Source organism: Culex pipiens, chromosome 2 (genome assembly GCF_016801865.2).
Source record: "Culex pipiens pallens isolate TS chromosome 2, TS_CPP_V2, whole genome shotgun sequence".
NCBI classification, from domain to species: domain Eukaryota; kingdom Metazoa; phylum Arthropoda; class Insecta; order Diptera; family Culicidae; genus Culex; species Culex pipiens.
Genome location: NC_068938.1, coordinates 116,619,113 through 116,644,954, shown reverse-complemented (window position 1 = coordinate 116,644,954; position 25,842 = coordinate 116,619,113). Strand labels below are relative to the sequence as shown.

Below are 25,842 nucleotides of genomic sequence, written 5' to 3'. Positions count from 1 at the left end.
TGTCTTAGGCGCAAAAGAAAGGTGATTAGTTTGGCTATCTGCACGGAGAAAAATAGTAAGAAGTTTCAAAAATCTACCTTAACATTTGAAAAGGTTGTATGAAAACTTAAAATGCTGTTTTGAAGGTCTCGGGACCAAAGATCCTATGCCTGAAAATATTTTTACCTGATTCTTCAGGAAATTTTACATAATTTATCAAAAAATGGTAAAGTTATGTTTTCAATTCTCTCAGATACGATTTTTTGAAAAATTTTAGGGTTTTCGACGCGCCACGCGCAAACATGGGAAAATGCAAGCACGCAGAAAAATGTTTTGTAGAATCAGCCTGTACAAGGTTTGATTCAACAAAATATTTTGTTGAATATAATCAACAAAAACTTTGCATTGATTCAACTCTGGAATTTTGTTGTTTCAAATCCGTACATTTTGTTGCATTAAAGCGGTATTTTTGTTGAGTCTACTCTCATTTTTGTTGATTAAATTTTGACAGAAAGTGCGTTCAAATCCGATTTTTGTTGAAACAACGATGTTTTTTTGTTGAAATAATTCCGTTTTTTTCAATTTGAGACTAGTGATCTAGTTGAAACAACAACAAAAAATATATTGAAATAATTATTTGCATTATTTACTGAAATGTGTATTTTTGATGAGTTTATTTATAAAACACAAATAATTTCAGACTGCTACTTCAGGTTTTGCATCACATTTTGTGGGGTTTCACTCCGCTTGAACGGCACCTGGTGGGCACCTGAGGCACCTGAGGACATCAACAACGTGTTGGTTACCACCGCGCATTGAATCGCTGAAATTTTTAAGTTATCGTTATGGATTTTTTCCCGTTTTCGTCATTTTTCGATATTTGCGCGTGGCGCGTCGAAAAACCTAGTTTTTATTTTCAAAAAATCGTATCTCAGAGTATCGAAAACATAACTTCACCATTTTTTGATATATTATGTGAAATTTTCCGAGGAATTCGATAAAAATATATTCAGACATAGGCTCTTTGGTCCCGAGACCTTGAAAACAGCATTTTTAGTTTTCATATGACCTTTTCAAATGTAAAGTTAGATTTTCGAAACTTTTTACTATTTTTCTCAAATAGCCAAACTAATCACCTTTCTTTTGCGTCTAAGACAGCTAAAATCGGATGAAATGGCGCGGGGATATGATTTTTTGAAAAAAGTGGTTTTTGCGAAAATCGACAAAAAATGCCATTTTTCGGACCACCCTAACACGGCGTAGGTCACCCTAATGGCCAAACAAAAAAATATGGATGTAATTATTTCGACCAAGGATCCCCCAGAAAAATTTTGAGCCCGATCGGAGAACTTTTTTTTCAAATCATGCTGTTTTCGTGGGGAATTGCTGAATATGTGTAGGTCATCGCTGAAATTTTGAAGTTATTGCAGTTTTAGTGAAAAAAGTCGATTTTTTCCCGTTATCCCAAATTTGTGAAAATGTTGATTTTTTCCATTTTTGTCATTTTCTTTTTTGCGCGTGGTGCGTCGGAAAACCCAGAATTTATTTTTAAAAAATTATATCTTAATGAACATTGCCCATTTTTGTATATTAGTATTCCACCACAACTGGGTACTAAAGCCCTATGTCAATTTATATGTACAACGGTAAAAAACACGGTTAAAAACCATTTCTAATCACTGTTTTTTTTTTATTTTAATGCAAAAAAATATTGACAAGACAACATTTTTTTTCGATTGATCAACTATGGTCCGATTGAAACGAGCTGTCAAATAGGACCTTTTATGTCAAGAAGGACCATGAAGTTATTTTTTTAAAATTCAATTAACGTGAATCATTTCCTTGATTTTTCGTTCAAAGATATACATTTTGAGTCGCTATCAATATTTTTACAAAATTCCTTCTAAAAGTTGTTGAGAATAGTGCCCTACACATGCTGATACTTTTTGGTAACGATTATCCCATTCCTTGTAAAGTTATGGAAATCGTCATTAATCAATGATAGCCAACTAGGACGTCAATGATTGTACCACAAAATTATATAAATTTTGAAACACATTTGACTTATACCAAAAATACCTTCAGCGACTTCAAGAAGGCAACAACTGGAACATGCTGGTTTATTTATTCCTCAACAGGCACTTTTTGCCCAAATGAACCTAATACTAAAACTACCAACTAATACAATCGTCTCAACACTGATAAAAACTTAGACTTTAACACATCGCGGGACAAACTAACATCAAAAACAGTGGACACTTTATTGAAGGCTCGCTTCAGTCCGACTACAGCTCCATTGGCGCTGTAGTTTGTACGTCGAAAAGGGATCTGCACGATTGGCGTATGGCGTAGCTGGCGGGCAGGTGTTGTTACGTTGATCTTTTCGCGAAGAGAGGGGCAGTCAATTCTGTCAGTTAGTACATCTGAGGCAGTCAATGCACGGGCCAGGTCACGACGCAGCTGAAGTGAGTCGAGGTGCATGAGCTGACAGCGGTCTTCGTATGGCGGAAGCTGCTGGGGATTTCTCCAGGGCAGTGATCTCAGGGCTAATTCAATTTGGTGCAGAAATTCGTTAAATTGAATTCAGTGCAGAGCATTTTAGAGTGATGATCAACGGCTTCACCTTAAAATCCATTTTAAATCCTTTTTGGTCGTTCAAAGGGTCATTGTACTCAGAAAAATAAACTTTATCGTTATGAGCAATCATATCACAAATTTAAACTTCATTTTAAGACCCAATTGTGCACAAAAAAGTGCAAAATTGAAACCAACACTTTCTGATCAAACTAAAATTTGGTGAGGCTTTTGATACATGCTCGTACCCAGTGAAAGGTCCACTCGAGCTACTCGAGCCAACTTAGTTCTATTTTTCAAGTGTAGGTGTCGCATGTACTTTTTTGAGCTGTCAAACTCGGACTTAGCAAAAATTTCATTGTTTTTGTTTGCTCCTTCGCGACCGCGTGTTTATCGGGAAGATTTGTTTCGTGATCAAGCTGGTATGTTTTTGAATCTGCGTCCGACGGACAATTTTATTTTGATCTTTCCTTTTGCAGCAATAGTCGTAGTCGGCGATCAGTACTTTGTCCTAGGGCGGTCCTGGAACGAGCATCTTTTCCAGCACGCCGAATCTCGCCAGGACCGTCGGTCAGCTGGTTCAACACAGTCGATCACAAGGGCCAACGATCTCGAGGCGTCATCACTGTAAAGACTGAACCTTCCCCCTCCGAACCATTTGCAGCTGTCCTCCAATCCGAGCGTCCCGTCCGCGACTAGCAGCTGCAGCAGTGACAAATCGTCCCCGATACGATCGACTTCGTCCAGTACGACGACCAGAGGTAGCGCCATCAGTCACAATGATCACCAGCTCTGCCGGAAGCGTTGGAGGAGTAAACAATCCGTATGCCCAACCGGGCTGTGCCATCAAGGACGACGAAGATTTGCTGGATTCGTTCAAGCAGCCTGAGAACCGTTAGCGGCAGGAGATTGAAAAGGACAAGAAGCTCTTGGAGCAAGATGCGACGTGCAACAGCACCTGGAACCTGCGCCAGCTGCGGCAGCAATACAAAAATCCACACTGGGGCACCACAGCTGCTGAATCCATGCTACTGTCTGAGTGATGAGTCCGACAGGGATGAGGGCAATTCGGTGCGGATGATGAAGGCGAAGAAGGTCAACTGGGGCGGAGCGACGACGACGAATGCGGGTGGGAAAGTGACATCGGTCAATCCAGGGTTGGCGGATGAGTCGAGCGAAAACAGCAACACAAGCTGTATGAGTTCCAACACAAGCCTAATTCCGCACTCGTTCTCCGTGGGGGAGATCTGGAAGATCCGCACCAACCTTAAGTCGTCCAATCTACCTCAACGATTTCCGGCAGCAAAAGGCAGCAGCAGGAAAACGCTGATCGCGGTCGCGCCAGGCCAACAAATGCTCCTCCAGCGTGAGCAGAGACCAGGAGGTGACGGCCACTTGCAACGAGACACCCAAGCCGGCCGCTGGAGCTTAAAAAGATGGTGCTGTTGATTACGCCGATGGTACCGGTACAGCTGCCGGAGGTTCGGAGTGACGAAGACGACGGGGATCCGAGTCCACCGGCCACAGGGTTTCAGCGGCCAATTCGCTGACGAGGAAGCATGCGACAGCTCATTTTGGCAACCGGAAAGTACCGTGCGAACTAGATCCGGCTCCGATCGGCAAGAACGCATCCGCCTGGATAGAGGAAATGTTCCAGGCCATGATCCGGGGTGATGACCGAAAGTGGCAAACAGTTTGTAGCGTACCTGTCCATGAAGGAACGCATGAGAAGTGACGTCACGACCTGGTCGAAGAAACGCTTTCCGAGGACGACAAGGAGTACCAATACTACAGCCTTCAACAATCTTATTTAAGGACACATGACTAACTAGTTCTAACTACTAACAATTCTATCCCTTTCACAGAAGACACAGAAGAACTCGCACATCACCGACTCCCTGCCCGCCGCCAAGAACAGCTTCCAGACCACGCACGGTCTCGTCCAGACGCATCCGTCCTTTGGAAAGACCGGCCCATCAGCACTAACCGTGGGACCACGAGCAAGCAGCAGTCCCCAGTTGACCAGCGGGATCCCATCGATCGCCAACCCGAACTCCCGGTCATCGTTCCGTCAGCCGTACTTTAGCACCAGTGATACCCCGAACTCCGCCGCAATCCCAGCTTGTGCGCCCGGACGAGTGTGCCCGAGCAGGCCGCGAAGGAAAACCACCGAGGATCGGCTACTATCAATTTACCGTCGAGGACTACACCGTGCTGGAAGCGTAAGTTCATCGAACTTCCAAAAACCAACTTTTTCAAGACTAACTTCTTCTCTTCTCTAGTGCAGGCAGGCCGAGGAGGTCGGTCGGAGCGATCAAAGCGATTTGATTCCAAGCTGGTGGACACGTACTTCGATGATGTTGGTGGAATGGCCAAAATTTTGCGCGAGTTTTTGCTGCACGTGAAGCACCCGGAGTGCCGCCTCCGCGTGGATTTGTGCTCGGGGCAGACGTTGTTTGCGTACGCTACCGCTAGTCAGCTTAAGATTGAACTAAGAGTCGTTGCCCAGCTGCTAAGTAGCTTGCACGGCGCAAATCGAAAGCGGTGACGAGGTGCTCGTCATCGGTGCCACCAACTGGCGGGATGCGCTTGAACCGGCCCTGCGTCGCGTCGGTCGCTTTGACTAGGACATCTCGCTCGGAATTCAGAAGCGGGAAGCGCGCTCAGATTCTGAAAATCATCTGCAAAAACCTCAAATGGACTACGACGAAAACGCCAATCTAGCTCCCGGTTACGTCGCAGCAGTCACAACCGCAATCAAGCGAATGCTCCCCGAACGCGAACGCCAACAGCTGCTGGTCGAGCGTCGCAAGACGGATCAGGATCGACTCAAGCAACTTGCCAAGAAGGTCGTCGTCGATGACAAAGTCAGCGACGGAATCGGCGAGCCAGCATCAGTCCACAGTTGGTCAGCGGATTTCCATCAATCGCAAACCCGAACCCTCGGTCACCGTTCCGTCATCTGTACTTCAGCACCAGTGTCACCGCCGAACTCCGCAGCAATCCCAGCCTGTCCGCCCGGACGAGAGTGCCTGAGCTTGCCGTCGAGTACTACACCGTCCTGAGAGCGTAAGTTCATCGAACTTCCAAAAACCCACTTTTTTCAAGATTAACCTAACCACCTTTTTCTTTTCTCTAATGCAGGCAGGCAAAGGGGGCCACAAGGTTGGTCGCGGGGGTTTCCGGCAAGTCGGAACAACGCATCCAGGACATCCAGGAGGTGTTCAATCAGGCAGCGGTCCTCTCGCCGTGCCTACTCTTCTTCGACGATATCAACGCCATCTCGGCGAACCGCGTCACCGCGCAGAAGGACATGGAACGACGAATCGTTGCGCAGCTGCTATGCAGCTTGGACGGCCTTTGCGAATCGAAGAAGGTGACAAGGTGCTCGTCATCGGTGCTACCAACCGGCGGGATGCGCTCGACCCGGCCCTGCGTCGCTCCGGTCGCTTTGAACAGGAAATCTGGCTCGAAACTCCGGAGCGCGAAGCGCGCGCTTAGATTCTGAAAATCACCAAACTCGAGCAGACAATCGACTACGACGAACTCGCCGGTTACGTCGGAGCAGCTCTGCTGGCGCTGGTCACCCGCACGGCCGCGAACGCTAACAGCTGCTGGTCGAGGCCATTCGCGAGCCTTACCTGGAAATCCTGCATCGCAAAGCGGAGCAGGAATTACTCAAGCAACTTGTCACGAAGGGGAGGAATCAGTCAAGAGTATGCTCAACGGATGATGACGTGGTTACGCTGGATGATGACGTTGAGGAGGTCGTGAACCTGACAAAGAGGAAGAAAAATCTTCCAAAGCAGAGAAGACAACCGCGGAAGAGAAGAAGGCAATCTGGCGTTAAATTAATTATAATGATTAACATATTTTGTTAAATGAAATGTAAATTTAAATACGATTCAAATAAAAATAATAATACATTCTAAAAAGTTGGTGCCAACAATGAAAAGGGCTGATTGGCTTAGCAAAGTCAATCCGCCGTTTTCATTTGATGCTCCAGTTTACCTAGGTAAATCCGGCATAAAAATCATAAATTAGTTTCACTATAATCCGCTAGGAGGCGCTTCGTATAGTTCAGAATACCAAAGGCAGATGGCACTGTTGTTTGACGTTTTCTTGGCTCGATTGGCTCGAGTTTTTTGTGTCAAATCGAGTCGATTCCCGCTCGATCCTCGAGCCAAACTCGAGCCTAAATCGAGTCGAGTCGAGTCGAGACTCGAGTCGAGTTTGGCTCGAGGATCGAGCCGATTTGGCTCGATTTTTCTCACTGGGTAGCGGAGCAAAATCTTACTTGCTGGTACCGACGAGTGACTAGGGTAGAGTAGTCATCAATGAGACACGGGGGACAATTATAAAATGGCTCTCACAAGACGTAGTTTCAACCAATCAGGCTCATATTTGGGGGAAAGGTGTGTCTACTAGATACACGTCTGCCATAATAGTGGCTTTGGTTATGGACGCTCCCTTGCAAAGTTATTCATACATATTTGATTCTGGGGTGTAAAAGTAAATTATGACTAAAAATTACATTTTCGCTCATAGACTGCCATTAACACAAAAACTAATATTTCTCCAAATTTCTTTCGTCATTTCACAGGGCATTAGTTGGGCTACAATGTCCTTTCATTAGGTTTGGCCAAAATTTAAAATATACCCAGAATCCAGGGCTGTCTCATTGTTCCCCACTCCTTTCAGCCCATGGGTAACAATGAGACACTTTGATTTTTCTTCATTAAACTTTTCAAAATCTATGGAAATCTTTCAAAACATGAATTGGAAGTGAATTTTGGCATATTTAGTGAGTTTGAACTTCATTTAACCAAAAATATAAAGTTAATTGGTAAAATATATGGATTGGAAAGTTCTTCAAAATTTAATAAAGGTCCTACATCTAAGAACTGATAAAGAATGGACGACTATTGTGCCCTCCACAGGTAAAAACTGAAACAGTTGCTTTTCTCCATACATTTTGACAATTTTTCCTATACAAACTTTAAGCGATTGGAGGGAGAGGTTCCCGTGGTCAGAATGAGCTGAAATTTGGAATTTAGCGTAGTAATGGGTCAATCTTTGATTGCAGAGGGTAGCCCAGAAAAAGCTCGGATTTGGACCACCCTAATATATATTTTAGTAAAAATTGTTAAAAATTCAGAATTTTGCTTGAAATTCGTTGATTCTAGTTTTGCCTTCCTCACTGAGGTAAGGCTATAATCCTGCTCTAAAATTGAACTTTTTATTTAAAGCTCGAAAACCCACCTTGATGTATACATATCGACTCAGAATTGAAAACTGAACAAATGTCTGTGTGTATGTGTGTGTGTGTGTATGTGTGTGGGTATGTGTGTGTATGTGTGTGTGTATGTGACCAATAATGTCACTCAGTTTTCTCAGCACTGGCTGAACCGATTTTGACCAAACCAGTCGCATTCGACTTGGTTTAGGGTCCCATACGGTGCTATTGAATTGTTTGAAGTTTCGATAAGTAGTTCAAAAATGTGTTTTCGCATATTTTCGGAAGATGAATAAATGGCAGTAACCTGAACCAAACATCATCATGTTATACATCGTTAGTTAGGTAATTGAAAGACCTTTCCAATGAGTCCACAACATTGAAGATCTGGCAACCCTGTCTCGAGTTATAACCACTTAAGTGATATTTATGTACTTTTTTGTAGCCGGATCTCATTTAAATGTATGTAAACAATGTCCGGATCCATCATCCGACCCATCGTTGATTAAGTAATCGAGAGACCTTTCCAACGAGTCCAAAACATTGAAGATCTGGCAACCCTGTCTCGAGTTACGACCACTTAAGTGATATTTATGTACTTTTTTGAAGCCGGATCTCACTTAAATGTACGTAAACGATGTCCGGATCCATCATCCGACCCATCGTTGATTAAGTAATCGAGAGACCTTTCCAACGAGTCCACAACATTGAAGATCTGGCAACCCTGTCTCGAGTTACGATCACTTAAGTGATATTTATGTACTTTTTTGAAGCCGGATCTCACTTAAATGTATGTAAACGATGTCCGGATCCATCATCCGACCCATCGTTGGTAAGGTAATCGAAAGACCTTTCCAACGAGTCCAAAACATTAAAGATCTGGCAACCCTGTCTCGAGTTCTGACCACTTAAGTGATATTTATGTACTTTATGTAACCAAACATCATCATGTTATACATCGTTAGTTAGGTAATTGAAAGACCTTTCCAATGAGTCCACAACATTGAAGATCTGGCAACCCTGTCTCGAGTTATAACCACTTAAGTGATATTTATGTACTTTTTTGTAGCCGGATCTCATTTAAATGTATGTAAACAATGTCCGGATCCATCATCCGACCCATCCTTGGTAAGGTAATCGAAAGACCTTTCCAACGAGTCCACAACATTGAAGATCTGGCAACCCTGTCTCGAGTTCTGACCACTTAAGTGATATTTATGTACTTTTTTTGTAGCCGGATCTCACTTAAATGTATGTAAACAGTGTCCGGATCCATCATCCGACCCATCGTTGGTTAGGTAATCGAAAGACCTTTCCAACGAGTCTTAAACATTGAAGATCTGGCAACCCTGTCTCGAGTTCTGACCACTTAAGTGATATTTATGTACTTTTTTTGTAGCCGGATCTCATTTAAATGTATGTAAACAATGTCCGGATCCATCATCCGACCCATCGTTGATTAAGTAATCGAGAGACCTTTCCAACGAGTCCACATCATTGAAGATCTGGCAACCCTGTCTCGAGTTACGACCACTTATGTGATATTTATGTACTTTTTTGTAGCCGGATCTCATTTAAATGTATGTAAACAATGTCCGGATCCATCATCCGACCCATCGTTGATTAAGTAATCGAGAGACCTTTCCAACGAGTCCAAAACATTGAAGATCTGGCAACCCTGTCTCGAGTTCTGACCACTTATGTGATATTTATGTACTTTTTTGAAGCCGGATCTCACTTAAATGTACGTAATCGATGTCCGGATCCAGCATCCAACCCATCGTTGGTAAGGTAAACGAAAGACCTTTCCAACGAGTCCACAACATTGAATATCTGGCAACCCTGTCTCGAGTTCTGACCACTTAAGTGATATTTATGTACTTTTTTTGTAGCCGGATCTCACTTAAATGTATGTAAATAATGTCCGGATCCATCATCCGACCCATCGTTGATTAAGTAATCGAAAGACCTTTCCAACGAGTCTAAAACATTGAAGATCTGGCAACCCTGTCTCGAGTTCTGACCACTTAAGTGATATTTATGTACTTTTTTTGTAGCCGGATCTCACTTAAATGTATGTAAACAATGTCCGGATCCATCATCCGACCCATCGTTGATTAAGTAATCGAGAGACCTTTCCAACGAGTCCACAACATTGAAGATCTGGCAACCCTGTCTCGAGTTACGACCACTTAAGTGATATTTATGTACTTTTTTGAAGCCGGATCTCACTTAAATGTATGTAAACAATGTCCGGATCCATCATCCGACCCATCGTTGGTAAGGTAATCGAAAGACCTTTCCAACGAGTCCAAAACATTAAAGATCTGGCAACCCTGTCTCGAGTTCTGACCACTTAAGTGATATTTATGTACTTTTTTTGTAGCCGGATCTCACTTAAATGTATGTAAACAATGTCCGGATCCATCATCCGACCCATCGTTGGTTAGGTAGTCGAAAGACCTTTCCAACGAGTCTAAAACATTGAAGATCTGGCAACCCTGTCTCGAGTTCTGATCACTTAAGTGATATTTATGTACTTCTTTTGTAGCCGGATCTCACTTAAATGTATGTAAACAATGTCCGGATCCAGCATCCGACCCATCGTTGGTAAGGTAATCGAAAGACCTTTCCAACGAGTCCACAACATTGAAGATCTGGCAACCCTGTCTCGAGTTCTGATCACTTAAGTGATATTTATGCACTTTTTTTGTAGCCGGATCTCACTTAAATGTATGTAAACGATGTCCGGATCCATCATCCAACCCATCGTTGGTAAGGTAATCGAAAGACCTTTCCAACGAGTCCACAACATTTAAGATCTGGCAACCCTGTCTCGAGTTCTGACCACTTATGTGATATTTATGTACTTCTTTTGTAGCCGGATCTCATTTAAATGTATGTTAACAATATCCGGATCCATCATCCGACCCATCGTTGGTTAGGTTAAATTGGTATGATACTACATTTTGCTCTTGCATAATTCTTAAGACAAATTTTAAAGGGTCCAGGAATACCAAAATTTGGTATTGATACCAGAGAAAGGTATTATTACGCATTTCCTTTTTTTTCCACCCTGTCTCGAGTTCTGACCACTTATGTGATATTTATGTACTTCTTTTGTAGCCGGATCTCATTTAAATGTCTGTTAACAATATCCGGATCCATCATCCGACCCATCGTTGGTTAGGTAATCGAAAGACCTATCCAACGAGTCTAAAACATTGATGATCTGGCAACCCTGTCACGAGTTCTGACCACTTAAGTAATATTTATGTACTTTTTTGTAGCCGCTTAAATGTATGTAAACAATGTCCAGATCCATCATCCGACCCATCGTTGGTTAGGTAATCGAAAGACCTTTCCAACGAGTCCAAAACATTGAAGATCTGGCAACCCTGTATCAAGCTATGACCACTTATGATGCCACTTATGAGCCCTTGAGTGATGTGTGTGTTTTTTTTTTGACCAAATTTGTGTCCAAACCCATCATATCACGTATCACCCATTGTTGGAAAAGAGTGAGGAAGGCACCAACCACATAGGTGGATTAAGTTAGTTTTTATTATATAAATATCAATTTATAACGTCACGATAAGACATGACCCGAGCAGGGGTAAATAACACCGGAATACCAAATTTTGGTATTACTTGGGCAAATAACAGGGACCAAAATGTGCCCTTGGTTGCCCAGTGATAGATGGTAAAATACCATGAAATCATACCAAAGTCTTGTATGTGGAAGGGCACAACAATACCAAACCATGTTATTCCAAGGGTAAAATAATACCTCAAAATAAAACCATTTCAATACCACGTTGAGGTCTTCTGGATTTTTGAACAATACTTGAATACCAAAACTTGGTATTACCATGGTTTTTTAAGGTATTCCCGCGCCCTTGGAAAATCAAATTTTGGTATTCTTGTGGTCTTCCACATACATGATTTTGGTATGATTTCATGGTATTTTACCATCTATTACTGGGCAACCAAGAGCACATTTTGGTCGCTGGTATTTGCACAAGTAATACCAAAATTTGGTATTTTCATACCATTTTTAGTGCAACAGTTGCAATTAGTGAAAAAACGGAAATGATCCATATGCAACAGCCAAATCTACTCACTTGATGATTCCATGTTGTTCTTAGTGATATTCTTCACCACATCGAATGCAATTGTAATTGATGAACGGCCTGTGCTTGAAGTTCTTGAAGATTCTGAAAAATAACAAGATTGAAAAATAAGTTTCATTAAAATGAAACTGGATTGTAATTCACCAAAATTCAATAATCTGTCGATTAACTCGTTTAAAAAAAAAATCTTATTGGGTATATGAAAAAAAAATCCCATAATTTCAGAGGAATTTGATGAAACCTTTCAATACCAAAATAATTCCAAAATGTGCCATCCTGACTTAGAAAATTTTCTACAATTTCAAGTAATTTCTTCAGGGGGTTTATCAAAAATGTTTAAAATCATGTTTTAAATTTCCGGTTTTCAATGAAGGCATTCGCTTTGAGACATCATTTTAGCGCAAAATGAATTATTTTGTCAAAATTGGTCAAAATTTTCCCATAGTTTCAGAGGAATTTGATAAAACACTTAAATACCAAAAAAAAAAAACCAAAATGTGCCATCCTTACTTAGAAAATTTTCCACAATTCAAGTCATTTCTTTAGGGGGTATATTAGGAGCGGCCGTGGCTGACTGGTTACGGTGTTCGCTTTGTAAGCGAATGGTCCTGGGTTCGATTCCCATCTGCTCCCAACGAGAAAGTATAGGAAATATAAAACCTTGAAAATCTGAACATGAACGAAAAATCTAAGTCGCCCGAGTCGGGGTTCGATCCCCCGTCCTTTGGATTGGTAAGCAAAAATGCTAACCACTACGGCATCACAGCTTGGTGAGCGATGACTGGAATTAGGAATACTGTTACTATCAACTATATACGCGCTGGGTCCTTGTCCATTTGACAAGGGTTCGGAAGTTCTAAATAACGTTTGAACCCGATTGGTGCAAACGTTCTTCAGGGCGGGGCTTGTCGATAAAGCTGAAGTACCTCGCGCTCGGCTAGCCAGCGTAGAAATGGTGATCTAAAAAAAAATACATGGAAACAACTCAATTTGTAAGAAGCGGCCGCGTGGTCCCGTTTGGTTGGTTGCACACACACACACACACACACACACACACACACACACACACACACACACACACACACACACACACACACACACACACATTTCTTTAGGGGGTATATCAAAAATGTTTAAAATCAAGTTTGAAATTTCCGGTTTTCAACGAAGGCATTCGCTTTGAAACTTCATTTTAGCGCAAAATTAAATATTTTGTCAAAATTGGTCAACATTTTCCCATAGTTTCAGAAAATAGTTGCGTTTTTTAATTACGAAAATTTTGGTAGCCTAACATGTATACCCAAGTAACCGCGGGACTGTATAAAATAACTTTAAATCCCCTCTATATTAACATATAAAGTTTGTCTATAGAGTCTTGAAACTTTATATTCACTTTATACGCATGGAGGTAAAATTGAGTGGCGAAGTCTAGAGCTGATATAAAGTTATACAGCGGTAAAACGTCAAAATACTACTTTACCGACAGGACAGAAATAGAAAAATCAAAAAGCGCAGCGCAGCTCTTTCTCTTGGGAGAGTGCTTTCACGCTGGGATGACGATTTTGAAAGTTTGTTTTTTTTTTTTTGCTGTATTGCTTTGCTTTCGAGATTCTAAACTGCGTGTACTGAAATGTTTCACCTAGATGCCCTGCGCCAACCGTCTCGTTCGTCCTGAAATATGTTTATTCAAATGATTTTTGCCGACTAAGTCATCCTTGAGGAACAACTTCAGGAAAAATTGAAACACTGGCCAGATTGAAACAGAGCATTTATTTATGTTTACACTAATAGCACTAAAAAATATTCACAAAATTCTTTGACGAACACGACAGAGCACGGAGCGTCGACTGGGCACCCGGTCCCGGGGTCTTGGTGCGGTTTTCGTCGGTGGCACGCAGCGTGATTCCGAGCGAATGGCACTTTTCGCGACGTCCTGAGCAGCCAACAAAGCGGCATAGGGCGGAGCCTCGTCACGATCGGCCTTGGCCTTCATGCCGCCGGTGACGTGCGGGATAGTTTCTTTGCCCGAAATATCCGTGACGTGGACGAAAGTGTCGTTAAGGCTGGCGTAGAGCGAAAAGTCCTCCTTTATAGTTTTGTTTTTGCAGGAAGCCATCGTAACTAGAAAATTGTATCTTGCGACGATAAGGAGCTGTTCTGGAAAAAAGAATAGTTTAATACTAAGCCCAGTTAAACTAAGTATAATTGACTCACATTTTTATAGACACTGAACCGTGCACCGAACGATTTTACCTGCAGCAAACATGAAAATACCACGAAATACTGCCAAACTTTTATTGCCCTCACTAGTGTTAAGTTAGTGTTTTGAAACATTTTAAGAAATGTCAAAATGTGATATAACATTAAAAGCTTACTTTACAGTGATATATAAAGCTAACCATTAATGCTTCAAAACATTGTTGTGCTAAATGCTTCGAAACTTTAATTGGCTGTTCTATATGTCATTATACGGTAGGTAATAATGTTTCAAGCTACAAATGTTTCGAAACATTTGGAAAGGCTATTTAAAGTGTCATAGCATCGGGAATGTTTATTTAGAGTGCATTTAGAGTTTTGATTTAGTGCTTGTGGTTACTTGGGTAGGTCATCGCTGAAATTTTAAAGTTATCGCAGTTTTAGTGAAAAAAACCGATTTTTTGCCGTTATCGTCATTTTCCCATTTTTGCGCGTGGCGCGTCGAAAAATCCAGTTTTTATTTTCAAAAAATCGTATCTCAGAGTATCGAAATCATAACTTCACCATTTTTTGATATGTTATGTGAAATTTTCCGAGGAATCCGATAAAAATATTTTCAGACATATGCTCTTTGGTCCCGAGACCTTCAAAACAGCATTTTAAGTTTTCATACGACCTTTTCAAAAGTTAAGCTAGATTTTTGAAACTTTTTACTATTTTTCCCAAATAGCCAAACTAATCACCTTTCTTTTGCGTCTAGGACAGCTAAAATCGGATGAAATGGCGCGGAGATATGATTTTTTGAAAAAAAGTGGTTTTTGCGAAAATCGACGAAAATTGCCATTTTTCGAACCACCCTAACACGGCGTATGTCACGCTAATGGCCAAACAAAAAAATACGTGTCTAATTATTTCGGCCAAGGATCCCCCAGAAAAAAATTTGAGCCCGATCGAAGAACTTTTTTTTTCGAATCATGCTGTTTTCGTGGGGAATTGCTGTATTATTATGCAACATGCAGCGCCGTACCTAGGGGTTGGCGCAGTTGGCGACCGCCAAGGGCGCCAGTCTTGGGGGGCGCCGAAAACGATGATTGAACAAATTTGTCATGTTATTATAAAATCTTAGAAAGGTATTCAGAACAAAAAGGGGCGCTAAATTTTAAAGTAGGACTACAAAATAACTCGATAATCTGGATCGGAATATTACAAATATTATTTTATGTTAAACACTTGGGGCGCAAAAATCAGTTCTACTAGAATTAAATTTAAAATTAAATTCACTAAATTCATTTATCAAAGGGGGCGCCCAAGTGGCAAAAAGTTCAGTAGTTTTATAACAATTCTTTGAAATAGCTAGAGATTTCAAATTTCAACTACAGTATATAAAATTCAATTTAAATTTCACATTTTTTTCCAGCATCAGGAACCATCAAGCTTTTTTATGTTTGAAGTTTTTTTTATATAATCAGCAATTAAATTGAAATTTACACATTTCTATTGAAAATCTTAAATAAAAAGAATAAGATATTTCAAGTTTAAAGAAAATGGCATTTGAGATATTTTTATCGTTTTAAATCCAAACTTGTGCGTAGAGATTGGCCTACGTTTTCGAAATACTGAAGTGTTTAAATTGAATATTTCTAACACAAAAAATGCTTTGACTTTTGTTAAATTTCTAGCAAAATTTTTTTTTTCAACATAAAAATGTTGGTTTTTTAAGAGCACATAAATTGCTCTAAATATATTATATTCCTGAATTGATATATTAAAAAAAACTGGTTTGCTATGCTGCTTGTATTCCATTGCTTGTAGCAAGAGTGAAAAAGTAAAATTTGGATGTCTTCGACAAAGTTCCATAGATTGGCATGCCCACCAACTTTTTATTCGTTAAAGTAAAATATTATACAATTTCTTGAAAATTTTGATTTGCAGAAACACCATTATCGCGGACCCATTAGAATTTAAACCAAAGCAAAATTCAAACTCCAAAAACAGCAATATATTATTTGGGAAAACACAAAGTTCCACTTAATTTTGCTTCTAGGGACAATAATTTGAAGAATGTTTGCAACATTTTCCTTGAATTTGTGTGTGTGTGTGTGTGTGTGTGTGTGTGTGTGTGTGTGTGTGTGTGTGTGTGTGTGTGTGTGTGTGGTCCAATCCAATACCCGCTAACCGGTAGCGAAATTATGGGAAAGTATAATTTGTATCAGACTGTGTACATGCCGAATGCTGATACAGCTTATCTCAGTCCCGGGTATTAGGTGGTGATAGCCCTCGCGCTGCTTCCAACGACCCATTTCAGAATGACAGAGCTCCTTGCGGTCCAAATCCGAGGTCGCTGGGCATTGTTCGGCCCCGCCTGAACATAGAAGCAAGCATCTGAAGGAAACTCGATCTATATTAAGACTTCCAATCCCCACAGGCAAATCAGGGATCAGCGCGTATTTAATAATATGAGAAGAAGATATAACATGTTTCAACACTACGGATCAATTCACTGCTAGAGTGTAAACCTTCTGATGGTGACTGCTTAGCGTCCCAGACCACCACCAATCCAAAGGTGTGAGTTCGAATCCCACCTGATTCATTTTAGTTTTTATTCATATTCAAATTCCTGATTCCAAATTTCAAAGGTACCGACCGGGATTTGATCCCTGAACCTTCTGCTTGGGAGACAGAAGCCGTAACCATTAAGCCACGGAGCCGGTTGAATGGGACGTGGTTCTCTGTATGGCTTTTTGCGAGATGAGAGCAGAGGACAACAATCATATCAACGTTTCCACTTTACCCGGGCTAATGACCGGCAGTTCCAGTTCACGATGATTTCCCTTCATATGTTAAAAACCATTTATGATTTTGGCACATATTCCGTTTGTCAGCGTTTCCTGTCATTACTGGCGGGAAAAATCTACGTGGAATCAGCTGTGCAGACCTCAAGTGTGACAGGAATGCAGGTTGAGCGACTCCCACGGGCACCTTGAAATTTTTTGTTTTGTTAAGTTTTAATGGAATGGACAAAGTTGCTTATCTTTCACATACATTTTTTATTTATTTCATGGAATCCATGTGTTGGGCTATCCAGTGTAATTTCGCCTAAATTTTCACATTTACACAAACGAATCTAAAAGCTTAGAGTGTAGAGGGTGACTATTCTCGAGATTTTCAATTTCCCGGGAATCGAGAGTTGAATTTGGAAATTTCCCGGTAGTGTTTATAACTATGCTAATAGTGCCAGTCATGTATAAAGAAAAGTTATAAATGTGTTTCTTTTCAATGAATTCAGTTACGATTTATTCATACTTATTCAATGAAACGTTAATTAGTAGCCTCATTATTTTTGGGAACTATGATCTACCTCTTGATTTTTTTTCTGAATCTGCAATACAACTTGTTGTATGAACTTGTTATTAGATTTTTGTGAAATAAAAAAATAGCTAATATATAATTTCCCAGTATCGAGATTTTTACAATATGATAAATAGCGACTCAAAACAACAACTTAAAGGTGTTAAAGAAATAGTAATCAGGAAAACCCGAATGTTGACATTTGGCTGACTTAACAAAGATTTCCAGAGTTTTTTTTTCTAAAATATAATTTAATATTGAGGTTTTAGCTAAACACAAAATTACTCCATGACATCAAAAAAGGAAATTACCTTGATACAGCGAAATTAAATTGATAAGAATTAAAAAAAATAGATTATAAGGATTGCTATGCTTGAAAGAGGATATGGAAATTATACTTATCTTGAAAAGGCTTTTCCCTCTTAGAAATAATAAACAAAAATATAAAAAAATTAGACTTTCTTCTTGTGGCTAACTGCTAACTATGCTTTAAGGTAAATTTTGGGGTCCACATTATTTTAAGTTCTCCCATTTATAGTTATTGGAATTTTTGATAAGTTAAAATTTACACTTTCTGAATTAGAAGATAAGAGAAGCATTGGTTCATTCGAACTTGAACATCTTACATTGAACATCCAATGTTCTAAACAATTTCGAATTTTCAAATGTTGTTTTTTTTCTGATTAGTTTATATAATTTTGCTTCGACCAAATTTCCCGGGAATCGAGAGGTTCAAAAATGGTCGATTTCCCGGGAATTCCCGCTTGTCACCCTCTATTTGAGTGTAATGGTTTTTATACAAAATTTTAAGAAACTTTAGATGTCGAAAAATAAACACAAAAAAAATTCAATGTGTTAAAAAGGTAAAAACTAATTGCCTTTGTTTGAAGCTATGAATTTTCAAAAAACAAATTTTAGGAATTTTATATCAATCAAAAAACACAGTCACAAGAGAAATATTGTTTAAAAAATAAATTGAAAAAAATAGTTTCAAAAGGAATCCATCCAAAACAAGTTTCAAAAGGAATCCATTTTCTAATCAGTTGAATTATTTTTTCAGGAATTCAGGAAAATTGTTTGCTGATACCATAAAATTTAAGCTAGGTTTTTCAAATTCTGCTTAAAAAGATAAAACAACACTCTGCTATTTTCAGTCAACATTAATCCTAAAGCAACTTTTCGTTACAACCTATCTGTATGGGAAATCAATAGTATATCTTTTAATCGATTGAAATGGTTTAAAAATAATAAAACATTAATTTGAATATTCTTCAAAGAATTAAACTGTGGTTGGATTTTTTAGCTGTTATATTTATTTCATCAATTACCATTATATTATTAAAACTCTTGAAGCAATCGCTGAAAATTTAAGTAAACATATCAAAATGATGAAAAATTTGAAGGGGCGCCAAATTGATGCTTCGCCAAGGGCGCCGTGGACCCAAGGTACGGCTCTGGAACATGATTTAAATTATACGATAAATTATCATCATTCTACAAAAAGTCTTCTATTTTTCTCATTTAACCGTCTAACACCTGTAGTTGCACCAGTTCTCCATAATTCTTTAACTTCAAATTGTAATTTTCTTAGTACTAGGTATTCAACGAATTGAATTAATTATTTTTGCCTAAATTCGATTTTCATCTCATTTGATCACGGTAAACAAAAACGTAAAAAAATCTCAATTTTAATTTAGAGGCGAAGAGTTCATATTGTTTTAATGAAATAACATCAATCTGTTAAAAGCTTACCCAATTGTAATAATTTAATACTCATTAAGCAAGATCTATTCCCAGTTGTTTCAAAAATTTATATTATCAGAAATAATTCTGATATCATCATTTCTGATAATCTGATTAAATAATGCTCATGTTGAGCCTGTTATTTTTTTTCAGAGCATTATCCAAAAATAGTTCCAAAAATTTTAGAAAATGTATATTTCCGCTTGAATTTCGGGAATTCCCGGGAAATTTATAAATTTCCCGGGAAACGGGAAATATTTTTTTTCGGGAATTCCCGGGAATTTTTTTTCCCGGGACGCTCTACTCCTGGGTTATTGCAGATTTGAAAAAAAAAACACTACCCATAAAATTACATGTGTCAAAAAGGTAACAGTTGAGTAACGAAAAATGGGCGAATTTCTGAAACTATCTTTGTATGTTTTTCGATGAGGAATATATTAAATTCTTAATACGCCATAAAATCGAGAGTTCATTTCACATTGAATGTTCGAAATGTTCGGGCAGTACGTCATGAGATATCGAAAAATGGCTCTCGGATTAATGATTAGGGACAAAATTTCACGCAAATCGAAGAGGAGTCGAGGCAACTGTTGTGTGAGTTGGCGTAGACAGAAAATGTTACTTTTTCTATACAAAAATAAAACGGGAAATGGCTTGAGACACTGGAGTTTTTGTCCAATCAAGCTCATATTTAGATTTAGGCTCCATAAACTCATAAAATTCAGCCTTTTAATGGACGGCGAGAGTCAAATTTATACGACTTTGTTATGTACGTCTGTTTATCTGTACTTATTAAATTAAAATCTTGACTAATTAGACCACTTTTACTTTTCAGTTACATTAAACGCTTGATCGAGGACACAAACATTGATGAGGATGGCATAACGTTGCTACGATATTGCAGTTGGGAAAATCCACACTTTTCGCGATCGCTTCTAGCTGAGTTGCTGTGGCATTGTGGTTATGCATACTGGCACGACATGAGACACCACACGGAAATGTTGCTTCAGCTGTTGCTCATTGAAGATTCGTGGCAGAATCACAGGATACACAACGCTATTTTGGGTGAGTTATCATTTTTTTTCTTGTAATCTCTCTAATCTAATCTAATCAATCTTATTTTTTTAATCTCTCAAAAATAAAAACTCCGAATTTCCTATACAAGAATAAGCACGAGGCCTAAGCTTGCGCTCAAAACCTACTTTCTGGGGTACATGGCGCAACCAGTTTTGCATAGGAAATTCAGAGTTTTTATCATTGAAGAGCTGTTTCGCGGCAATGGTTTGGTTTAGTTTAAGATAAACATTGATTCTTATGTTAAATTGTCCGGGGAACACGAAGGTGACCAAATTTAAAAAAATGGAATGAGTGAAATCACGTTTTGAACCATAAACTGCAAAGAAACAATATTGGAAGGCATTTGAGGGTTGATATTTTATTTTCAATTAATTCTTTCAACAATTTCCTATAAAATGCAGCCAGAAGAAAGTCTTTTGGTCTGATAGTTTGAAAGATACGAGTAAAAGATTATTTTTTTTTGAAAATCGCAAAAAGGGCCGGTCATTATAGTGATAAGTGGGCCAATAGGAACAATTTCTCGTGTGACCGTATGGCCAATTATTCCCATCAATCAGCAATTTAACGACTGATTTGAACTTAACAATAGTTTTCGGACGTTCACCACCAACGCGATGGCGCCACAGTCAATGCTCATGTCATATTGACTTTAATGGTTTTACCAAAGCAAACGATGTGAAATTGACACACACACACACACGTGCACCGTGGGACAGGTGAGACCCCCTGCGGAGCTTAGCTGCCAGCTACCGGGCGGGTTGAATTTTGGCAGATAGCTGTCGGCGATTACAACGATTTATTTCATCGCCCCTGGACCAGCAGCGGCAGTATGTCTAGGGGCGCGTTCCGTGAAAGCGGGAGGGTGACGATATCGGTGGTACCCCTTAGGGTGGAGTCCTGCTCGGAAGGAACGCGTTACAGGAGGTCAGAAGGAGGGTTAACGGAGGGTCTGGAGCCAGCGAAGGAGCCAAAACCAGATCAGAGAAGGGATGGGAAAAGGTCAAGAAGAAAAAGCGGAAGAAAAAAGGGAAGCAGAACGAGGACGCCCAATAACCCAAGCTTCGCAGGGAGTGCAACGAAGGCGAGGCTTTGATGATCGAGGTGAAGGAAGGTGTTTCGTATGAAGACCTCCTCCGGAAAGTTCGAACTGATCGGAACTCAAGGAGCTTGGCGAGAATATGGTTAAAACCAGGCGCACCAAGACCAGCGCGATGCTTTTTGAGCTGAAGAAAGACCCCGCGGTCAAGAGCTCAGCCTTTAAGTCAAAGAGTATTTTTTCCATCACAAGAATCACCTCCAAACATGCAGTGACAGTTCAAAAATAAACAAACCCGACCAACGAAAAAAAAACTCGCGATCTAGAAAAAAAAATCCATATTTGGTGCGTTGGATTGTAAATTATCAGCATTTACAATTAACTCTTTTTTTACAGAACGATGATGAGAGACGTTTGAATGATAGTCAATTTCATTACCAAAGAATAGCGAAATAGTGCCTAAAAAGCGGTGTCCGGTAGTGTTTGTGCACCGGATAGAGCCGGAATTAAGAACGAGTGCTGCACTGTTCTCAGATTGAGGACTAAGTTACTATGTAGCGAATTGGATATTGAGATCTTCCTCGATCAGTAGCTTCCGCTTCCACTACTAGGAAATAACTCGCATCAATACTCCCGTTCTGCTCTGCATTTAATCATGCTTATCTATATATATAAAAAATTTCGATGGTTTTGTTCGAACGCGAATCAGTTCAATACGGAGCGTCGGATCGAGGTGCTTTTTGTTGCATTGGGTTCGTATAAGCCCAAGGAAGGTTCTTACGCCAAAAAAAGACAACTTTGGCCACTCTGGAACTGATTCCGGAAAGTCTGCAGATTGTATGGGAACAGTTACGTAAAATCAAATTTTGATCACAGGAGGCTGGATTAGCAAACAATCATTAAACGTCAGGAAAATTCAAAAGGGCAGGACGAAGTTTGCCGGGAAGAGCTTGTTTGAAATAAAGAAAAATAAACCAAGACTTTATTTTTCAACATCAGGTTTATGCAGAGCGAAAAAAAAAGAATTTATTTGGGAAACAATGAAACCACTTCAAAAAGGCCTCGTACTTTATAAACTTTCCACTTTCTGTAAAGGAAGGTTTGTAAAAATAAATCGTTTTTGGGATTGATTTAACAATTTTTGATTATTTGTTTATTTGTTTATTTGAATCATCCGACAACTTGTGGTCTTAATGATAAAACTTAACTGAAATGCTGACAACACGAAACACAAAAAACAGATTAAAGCTGATGAGAGTACCAGAATCGGGCTCGTTGTTGAAACTGCGGGGTGGAGATGTTGGGATCGTACAGGTGCGAAAATACGTTAAATCGAGTACACATGAAACGAACTGGTTCGTGCTGTCCATAGTTGGTGTTGCGGTGAGCAAGTTGCCCGAGCATGGGTAAATAACGGGAGGGGGGGGGGGGGAGGGGGGCGACATCTGTATCTCGTTACATTAAGCTTGACAGCAGTCAAGATCAGAGCAAAGAGGGGCGGTTGTCAAATGGTAGCCATAACACAAAAATCAAAATCAAATTATTCGCTCTACAGCATTGCCTTGGCGTTCTCGATTGCGAGATTCCTACTCGAAACTAGGTGTTCGAAGGCTTGATTGTTGAGGCAATTGCAAACCTTTTTTCACCCCTAAGCTTCCTTCCACCCCGGGATTCGAACTGACGACCTTTGGATTGTTAGTCCAACTGCCTACCAGCGACTCCACCGAGACAGGACCCAGGGAGACGACTCCTACACCTGGACTGAGCTAACGACCTAACCTTTATTTTTAGGTTAGTCCGGGGCCAACATTTACTTCCCGTCCGACGGAAGGCGTGATCAGACAAATCTCGTCTCGAAAAATGCCACCCATAACACATAGTTGTCAAATGAGAGCCCAAAACATGAAGCTGTCCAATAATAACCTAAAACAAACTGATTCCTCAAAGAAAATTCAACTAAAATGGTTTTAAATTTAATTTTTGTGTTTTATTACCTTTACATTTAGTTGGAATTGTGTGTTGAATGAAAAAAGCTGCTTATTGCGGTTGCTCAGCAAACCCGGCTGACAAATCGCACAATCGAGAGTGCCGTTCCGGCTCTAACGGACCACCTAAGATTGTTTCTGAGCGAAAAGTGCTTGTGGATGGAGGTGGAAGATTCCTCCGACGACGAGTTTCTTCCCGTTGGCGGAACGCGGAAGCGGAAGAAGACAAGTGACGACGGAGCCGACGTCGGAAATGGCAACGAGGAACAGCTCCTCAACAACAACAAGTTCAGCCCGCTGGTGGAGAACAACAACAACAACAATAACAAAGGTAACCCAGCTGGTAAAGGAAACGTCCCACCGGTTCCAGTGGCCAAGAAACCACCTCCTCTGGTGGTAAAGAATATGTATGATCTTTGGCAAGCTGAGGAGTGTAATGATGTCGTGCACAACCAAGCCAAGTTACAAGCTGACTCCGTTTGGGATCAAATTGCTGTGTATCTCCGAGGAGCGTTTCGAAACCGCGCGGGCCCACTTGATTGCGAACAAAGTGGAGTTCTATACCCACGAGAAACGAAGCGAGCGGCAACTCCGCGTCGTCATCAGGGGACTTCCACCGGTTTCACCTGAATTCATCAAGAAGAAACTCAAGGAATCGCACAACCTGGATGCTGTGGAGGTGTCGACGGAAACCCCGTACATTGTTACATTCCCCAAGGGGTACATCAACCTCAAGAAGCTGAGTGAAATCAAGTTCTTGCAAGCATTTCACATCCGGTGGGAGGCTTACCGGAACAAGCGGCCGAACGTGACTCAGTGCAGGAACTGCTTGCAGCTGGGTCATGGGACCAGGAACTGCCACCTCAAGGGGAGGTGCAACAACTGTGGGGGTCCCCACAAGACGGACGAGTGCAAAGTCCAAGAAGCAGAGCCGAAGCGGTGTGCTAACTGCTCTGGAGCCCACGAAGCCACGGACCGCAGCTGCCCCAAGCGTGCGGACTTCATCCGGAGGCGCCAGCAGGCGTCGAAACCGAAACCGCCGGCAAGTAAGGTGGAGAAGCAGAGTCCAGTAGTTCCGGCGTTCACGCCGGCGGAGCGCAGTTCCGGACGGAAAAGCGAAGGATCGCCCTCGACCCGCAGGAAGCAGCCAAGGTGGCTCCCGAGGCGGTGGAGCCACGGTGGAGGAAGCCGGGGAGGTGCTCTACAGTTCGGCTGAGTTGTGGGGCATTTTCTCCGAGTACATCGGCAGGTTCAAGACCTGCAAGACCCGCTTGGACCAAGTAACGCTCGTCAGTTACATGATCTCCAAGTACGGGTTATAAGGAGCTATTTTTGCTGTTATTATATATTTGTTTTTAAACCGATCCTCGGTCCTAACCTGGTCGCAGTACCTAAAAGGACCTAATAAAAATAATTTATGAGTAAAAAAAACGGACCACCTAAAGAGGAAGAATCTGCAATGTGAATCTGTAGGTAGGTCATAACCTTTCCCGCAACGTTTCCGTTTAACCGATTTACACTATTTTGACCAGGCGGAGGCCACATACAAACGAATGATTCTTGAAGCCATGCTGCCAGAGTGGAAGGGGCCGAACCAGATTCCGTGTACGGACGTTTTAGGCAACGGGAAGCTGGCGTGGAATGTGATCAAGCTGAGACATATTACCACCCGGAAGAAGGAGAATATCGCCGTCAACATGGCCGTGGCATTATACTGTACTTTGTCACAGTCACGAGGTGGTGATAGTTTTACGATTTAGTTCCGGCGCCAGTTCGACAATCTGCCATTGAGTAGAATTCTCTGTGGAATCAATCTTAACTGTATCAGTTTTAATGTTTCGGAAGAAAGTTTTATTGTGTTAAAATTGACTCAAATGCGAAATAGGGTATATGACCCTATTTTGGACCTAGTACCTATTTTGGACCTATTTTTATTAATCGAGGTAGTTCAGGCTTTTAAAGTACGAATTCACTGAATCCAACCAACAGAAAGTGTAAGCAGGATCGTTTTGTAGCTTACCTCTTCCAAAAATGTTAACATTTTTGATTATTTCCGCTTTTTCAGCCACTTTTTCCAATGCCATTCGTATTTCCTACGATTTTCCTAGCACATCGATTAGGTCCAAATATTCCGGCCTCGTTGCTTATCGGATTTGGCTCGCGACACCTTGATGATTTTTTCTGTTTTGCACTGACACCAAGCAATTTCGTCCGGTTTCCGAGCAATGTAGCTGTTGTCTATTTAATTCTTTTATGTTTTTCGTCACTAAACCATTGAAACAACTATTCTATTATCGAAAAAAACTCAATTCAAAATATTTTTTCAAATCAGCCGCGTTGGATCAGTTTTTGGAGCTACTTTGCCGTCGGTTCAAGGCTATCACCAACACATGTACAACAAGGTGTTGCCAGTCCTGTTTATCAATTTATTTCGATATTTCATTGACATTAAAGAAACTCAGCGTCATACCTCTGCCACGAGTAGACGCGTTTAGTTTTTTCTCCGCCGGGCAGAAGTCGACCGAACCATTGTGC

General features: G+C 40.7%; 1 protein-coding gene across 7 annotated transcripts in view; it reads left to right on the top strand.

Annotated features, from left to right (window-relative positions):
* LOC120424064 (probable ubiquitin carboxyl-terminal hydrolase FAF) overlaps positions 1-25,842 on the top strand; it is a 406,051-nt gene that overhangs the window by 328,982 nt on the left and 51,227 nt on the right. For all 7 annotated transcript variants that reach the window (XM_039588085.2, XM_039588080.2, XM_039588081.2 and 4 more), the window contains one exon: positions 20,045-20,274. In XM_039588085.2, coding sequence (XP_039444019.1) covers positions 20,045-20,274 — 230 coding nt within the window. The remainder of the gene's footprint in view (positions 1-20,044; positions 20,275-25,842) is intronic.